Genomic DNA, 6,920 nt, shown 5'->3' on the forward strand with positions numbered 1-6,920 from the left:
TGTGTTTCATGTTGCTGCTGATGTGTTTCATGTTGCTGCTGATCTGTCTCATGTTGCTGTGTTCATGCGTGCCCATCTGCTCACACAGACTCATGTTCGTGCTGCTGTTTGACGTATTGTTTTTATGCTGTTAGTGCTCAGTGTATATTTAGTTGATGTTTTTCTTAGTTCATATTTTAAATCTTATAATTGTTTTTCTTGTATATTTTATTGTTGGATGTAACTGGGACCCTGTGTACATAATTTTGTTCCACCATCTGTACCACATGAGGTGCGAATGACAAAGAATTTTGAATCTTGAATTTCAGCTACTGTTTAGCTCTTTCGTGCTGGTTTTTTTTTTTTTAGCTTTTTCAGCTAATTCCACATTTCTGAGCTCATTTCAACTTTTTCTACTTCCTTCTGGTAGTTTCAGCTTCTTTCTGCCTTTTCAGCTACTTTTTTTGTTGTTGCTAATTTCAGCCTTTTTAGCTAATTTCCTAATTTTTGTGCTAATTTCTGTTTATTTAAACCTAATTCTTTGTTCTTTCTTCTGCTGATTTAGGCTTGCTTTTCATTTCAGCTACATTTCATAATGTTTTAGCTAATTTCAGCTGTTTTTCAGCAAGTTCTTCTGCAATAAACATTCACACTGCATGTTCACCGGAAGTTAAATTCCTGTCGTGAAATATTTAATCTTAATGATTCTGGTGTCGTTTGAATTGTTGTGAGGTTAAGTGGGCACGATCCAACGCTGCGTTTTGTGATTTTAATGTTTTAGCTGTAAGGATGGAGTCTTCCGTAAATATCACGGCGCTCGCACCAAAGACGACTTCCTGAGCTTTGTTGATGAGCAGAAGTGGAAAGCCGTCGAGCCGGTCTCGTCTTGGTTCGGACCGTCGTCCTTCTTGTAAGTGTGAAGGAAACGTTTTAAAACCGATTTGGTGTTTCGGCTGTTTCTCTCTGCTTCGGTGTGTCGTGCCGCTCCGGAAGCTCTCGACTTGTTTTGGTGTCACAGATGAACTTTTGTAACTCGTCCTCCTCCTCTTCCTCAGAATGAACTCCATGTCTGCTCTGTTCAAGCTCTCCATGTTCATCAGGGTGAGTCGCGCTGCAAACACAGACTTTATAATAAAACGTTCCATCACTTTATCATTTAAAGAGCTGGACTTTTACAGTACAACCTGTGACCTGCAGGGGGCGCCACAGGTTTGTTTTATTTTCTGGTTAAAGTGAACTTTGCTTCAGTTTCAGGCAGGACTGATGCAGCTTCCTTCTGGGCACCTCCTGACTACCAGCAGGAACATTTGTCCTCCACGGAGGACATTTGTGAACCTGAGCATGTCCCACCCTCAGCATACTGCTGAAGTAACTCCTCTACAGAGGACATGATATGATCATACATTAATAAATATGAATAATACAGTTTTGGACATGGACAATATTTATTTTTCCTGGTAGTCAGGACTAAAGCACAGAGTCACATCTTTTGATTTATTAGATGTTATTAAAAACAAAACAAAATTACTTTATGCTGCCTTCAGATTATCACACGTGGCTCGTTTGTAGTTTTGGACATGAGTGTTTTTCAGGACTGGAATTGAACAGAGGGTGAAAGTAAACCTAAATGTTTTTGGTGCAACATATTCAAGTGAGGAGGCGGCACGGTGGTGCAGTTGGTAGAGCTGTTGCCTCTTAGCGAGCAGGTTGTCATGGCTCAAATCCCAACCGGAGGTCTTTCTGGGTGGAGTTTGCATGTTCTCTCCGTGTTGCGTGGGTTTTCTCCAGTTTCCTCCCACAGAACAGAAACAGAGTGAACGGTTGTTTGTCTCTGTGTCCCTGTGATGGACTGGAGACCTGTCCAGGGTGTCCCCCATCGCTCCCGCAGTGACTGCTGGACATGGACACCAGTGTCCCCCGCAACTCAAAAAGGAAGAAGCGAGAAAAGATGATGGATGATCTCCATCCGTAAACTTTTTGTCCCGCCTACTAGGCCTGTCACGATAATAAATTTTACTGGACGATTGTCTCAGAAATTATTGCGATAAACAATATCGTTTGAAAATGGACAATAATTAATTATTATTGTCAATTTTAAGAAAAAATGTTGAAGTTTTGTGTGTAGTACCTTTTTTGACCACTGGATGGCAGTATAAGACTGTTTGAACTAAAGGATGGATAGTGATTTTAAAGAGAAGGGGCGGAGTCAATGAAGAGCACCAGTGTTGAGCTTTTTGTCATCCAGTGTCTTCAGTTTAAAGAGAGAGACACGAAGAAACGATAAAGCTGATAAATGAAAATGAGGTCGATAATTTTAATTTATCGTGCGAATAATTGATTTATTGTTTATCACGAGTGACAGGCCTAGTCCCGCCCACAAGTTTTAAGATAAAGATAATTTATTAAACTTCATCTGCATCACCAGGTGGCGTGTTGTGTTCAGTTTTCCTCACCCAAGGTCAAACGTTATATTTGTTCTTTACTGGTTAAAGATGCTGTTAATGGTTTTTACTGTTCAGTTCTCTGCCGTCGACACGTGCACGCCTTGATGATGATGATGATGATGCTGCTGCTGTGTTTTCAGCGATGTCATAACTACATGACGGAGCAGCTCGGCGTTCCTGTCTGGGGTTCGTACGTCATCTTTGGTCTCGTCACCCTGTTGGCAGGACTGGCTCTGGGTCTGGTGAGTGATTTGGGGGCGCCTTGTTTTCACCTTCAGAACCAGGAGATGTTCTGAGCAGCAGGACGTCTTGATTCAGCTGCTTTAATGTTTGCTCCGTCAGCTGCTGGTGTTCATCGCAGACTTCGTCTTTCCCTCGCGGCGCTTTTCTTCTCCTGATTACTACCAGAGTAAGTCTCGAGCTGTTCCCCCCCCAGCTCTGATCGAAGCTTCTGGAACGTGTCGCATGTTCGAACTCAACGATTTCCTCCTTTTAACGAACGTCCCGCAGAGAAACAGGCGATGGAGCAGGCCCGGTTCATCCAGCGCCAGGACGAGGACCAGGAGGCTGACGCAGAGGAAGACGACGACGACGAAGAGGACGATCGTGACGGGGAGAAGGACGTGTGGAGGAAGAGACGAGGTTCTCCTGAGGGGCGCCCAGAACCTGAAGAGGCTCTGAGGAAGAGGGTGGTGGGCAGCCGTGAGGAAGAGGACAGCTAGGAGTCCGCGAGCTCCTGTCCTCCAGAGCAGCAGTGTTAAAACTCTCCTCCTCCACTCCATCCCACAAATGACACCCCCCCCCACCCTTCTTTTTAGCAGGAGTGCTTTGGACTTCAGCCTGGCTGTGTCCACCTGAGCAGCAGGCTCCGCCCCCCCGGACCATCGCCGGCTCAGGCTGTTTATGCTATGCATCGTTCGTTTTCACAGTGGATTCTAGTTTTTCTATGAATTATGAGAAGTTTGAGTTTTATCTTAATACGATTGAGTTTTATTTGAATAAGTTTGAGTTTTATTTTAATAAGTTGAGTTTTATTTGAATAATTTTGAGTTTTATTTGAATAATTTTGAGTTTTATTTTAATAGGTTGAGTTTAACTGCGCAGGTGAACGTTCAGATGATTTTATTCTAAACGCCGATTCGTTAAAGACGAAGTTTAACGAGCTGAACGTAGAGAAGCTGTCCGGAGCCGTTCACACCTGACGGCTCCAGTTCAGGTGAGTCGAACAAAATTCAACCTGAACTTCTTGAATTTTAACTTCAGGTTTTTATTTCTAGACGAAACATTTTGACGCTCGTTACATCAGAACCATCAGTTTCTTGCTGCGCGGCTTAAAAACTCTTAAATCTTCTGTTTCTGTTTTGATGATTTTATTTTGGAACGTTTGGTTCCTGTCGGCCTTTCATCCTAAAACGTTTCATTATTTTGAAAGTTTGCTCGTTTCCTACAAATGGACATTAGAGAATCTGTTTTAAAGATGGCCGCCTCCGTTCATCGTCCCGCTGATTTAAAACGATTAGAAGTTTTACAACGGAGCAGAACCAGAACGGAGCGGTGCCGCCCGGCCCAAGCTGAGCAGGAAGCCGCCGCTGTTTTCAGAATAAAAGCCCAGGTTTAATCTGCCGCTTGTCGAGCAGAACATCAGGAACGTGGAGACGTTCTGGAGTTTGTCAGAATTATCTTGAAGCAAAAAGGAAGGGATTGAAACGATCCTGAAGAAAAGTTGGGACGTTGTTTAAAATGTAAATAAACTGAACGTGGAAAATCTCCTGAGCTCGTTTTAATCAGAGGAACACGATGAACATCAAACGTTGAACCAAGAACTTGAACCCAGTTTGGAAAATTTAAAAAGTAACGATGAACTTTTGGGCAAAAACACGTCCGTTTAAAGTTGTTCCAGGTCCAGTTGTCCTCCGAGAAACATCTGGTCGTCTTCAACAACCGTCTGCGAGCAGCCAGGACCTTTGTAGGACCTGAGGAGACCGGATGTTGGAGGGAGCGTTGTCCCAGTCTGGTCTGCAGGACTCTAGTTGTTGAACAGTCCTGGGTTCTCTCTGCAGAGGTCTGGACTTCAGGCAGGTCCGTTCAACATCTGGACTCTTCTCCATGAAGCCGTGCTGCTGTCATGATGCACTTTGTGGTTTCATTGGATTAAATATTCAACACCTTGCCTGATGAAGACATCTGGATGGAAGCAGATCATGTTCTATAAGCTGCAGATGTTTCTGCATCGATGGGATCTTTCCAGATGTTTAAGCGGCCCACGCCAGAGGCACTAATGTACCCCCATACCATCAGAGAGGCAGACGTTTGACCTGTGAGCTGGTAACAGGATGGATGGTCTCTGTTTAGTGCTAAGAACCTGATGTCCTATAAACTGACCTCGGAACAGTTCTGGACTTGAGTCCATTTGAAACGAGTTCTGGTCCAGAGAGGATGGCCGTGGTTCTGGATGGTGCTCACATCTGGCTTCTTCTCTGTCTGATAGAGCTTTAAGCAGCACGTGTGGATGAACTGTGTTTACAGACGATGACCTGTGGACGTGTTCCTGAGCCCAGAACAGAACCAGACCTGGTTTTAGTGCAGTGGCCCCCGAGGGCCCGAACACCACGACCTTCCAGTGTTGACCTTCAGCCTCGTCCTCTGAGCTCAGAGATTGTACAGATTCTTCTAATCTGTTGAGATTAAAATCTTTCAGGAACTTTATTCTGAAATTCTTCCACTAGTTTAGATGTTTCCTCACAGGAAGCTGAACGTCTGACAGACTCCGCCTCCTCTTACTGACCTCTTGATAATTCATCTAATTAGTTGTAATGCTCCTCCAACTGTTAACAACCTTAGCTGCCCCCGACACAACATGCCCCCCCCCCCCCAGTTTTGTTTTAATGTTCCACTATAAATCAAATCTGGATTTAATTAAATAATTTTATTTACATTTTGCTCAGCATCCAACGTAAACATGTAGACTTCCTGTAACAGATGGAGCCCAGCGAGGGATGACGGTCACACACACACACACACACACACACACACACACACACACACACACACACACACACACACACACACACACACACACACACACAGCTCCTGGACTCAGCGGAGCTGCGATGTGTGCAGTTTGTGGAACATCGTATTATTCACTCCAAATGAAAACATGTTTTTTCATGCTCCATTAATCTGAATGTTTGTTGTTTTTGTTTATTTAAATTATTTTCTTATGGATGAATGTTGTTTTGGAACAAAGGAAAACATTTAAAGAACAAGAAGTGAGGACGTCTTTCGATGTGACGCGTTCCTTCTGAAGTGCTGCCCCCCCCCCCCAGGAATACAGCACAAAACTAGATGTTACAATTTCAGCTGTTCACAGCTAAACTTTAGCTCCATGTTTAAAGCACGTTTCATTTTTTTAGACTTGTGTAATTTTGCAGTTTGGTTCCAGCGGGACTTCTTCAGCTGACTCGGGACTCGTAGCATTTTGTCGTCGCCCGTCGGTTCTTTAAATAAAACTAAACTTTAAAACTTTGCTTGTTTTGTGGAGTTTTTGAATTTATATTGAAAATAAAAGCTCGGAGCACGTGTTGGGTATGACTCTCAGCTACTACCACAACAAACTTTAGCTTCAAATCTGTAAAATGGACCTCGAGCACATTTAGCTAATGTTGGGCTGGATCCAAATTCTGTGATTTCTGGAGTTTCATCAAAACGTTCGGCTCATTCAGGACGTTCCTGCCGGGACTTCTGGTATTTGAGCAGTTTTGACTTTTTCAAACCTTTAGCTTTGTCGGCCATGTTTTTCCTCACTGAAAACGTATGGAGTTCGTGCCGTTTAAAACTTTTTGCTGCTCATTTCAGCTTCTTGTTCTTTGAATTTATTTCTGATAAGTTCGGCTCTTCTGCAGTTTCAGCTACTTTTTATATTCTGCTAAGTGTAGCTCTTATTTTTGCTCATTTCTACAGTTTGTGATTAATTTTTGCAACTTTTTGTACTCCTTCCACTCTAATTTTAGCTTTTTTAATTACCTTTCAGCTACCCTTACTGCCCAACGTCTTTGCGTCAAACGAGCATTTACTGTCAGAATTAACCTTGTTTGCCTGTTAGCAAAATATCTCATGAACCACAGGATTTGAATGAAGCTCTCACAAAGTGATCATTACGTGCACATCTACAACTGGTTCACGTATAAAGTCAAGTCAGTTTTTAAGAAACGGCTGAGTCCCAGTCAGGTTCACAGATGCTGAGCTTGTTCATGGTGTGGTAGTAGCTGAGAGTCATTCTTCCACACGCTGAGCTCGGCCTCATCACAAGAACTCGCAGCTGCAGAAGTTTGACAGAACAGCTAAAGCTCTGCCTCGTCTCCTCTGAAGATCTGAAACTGCATCACTTCAAGGAGCTGGGCCTTTAATCTCGCCCCTCCTTTGTTCTCTCCGGGGGTTCCTCTGCAGCCGCCTCCACCCTCCTGATCTGATCTCTGATCTCCACCCTCCTGATCTGAT

General features: G+C 43.6%; 2 protein-coding genes across 2 annotated transcripts in view; one reads left to right on the top strand and one right to left on the bottom strand.

The window, feature by feature from the left end:
- Positions 1–3,228, top strand: part of tmx1 (thioredoxin-related transmembrane protein 1) — a 7,603-nt gene extending 4,375 nt beyond the window's left edge. Inside the window, exons 4-8 of the mRNA XM_037694640.1 lie at positions 761–889; positions 1,035–1,080; positions 2,564–2,665; positions 2,766–2,832; positions 2,934–3,228. Coding sequence (XP_037550568.1) covers positions 761–889; positions 1,035–1,080; positions 2,564–2,665; positions 2,766–2,832; positions 2,934–3,145 — 556 coding nt within the window. The 3' untranslated portion in view covers positions 3,146–3,228. The remainder of the gene's footprint in view (positions 1–760; positions 890–1,034; positions 1,081–2,563; positions 2,666–2,765; positions 2,833–2,933) is intronic.
- trim9 (tripartite motif containing 9) overlaps positions 1–6,920 on the bottom strand; it is a 107,974-nt gene that overhangs the window by 72,719 nt on the left and 28,335 nt on the right. The window lies entirely within an intron of this gene.

Source organism: Nematolebias whitei, chromosome 21, assembly GCF_014905685.2.
Source record: "Nematolebias whitei isolate Nwh7 chromosome 21, NemWhi1, whole genome shotgun sequence".
Lineage (NCBI taxonomy): Eukaryota > Metazoa > Chordata > Actinopteri > Cyprinodontiformes > Rivulidae > Nematolebias > Nematolebias whitei.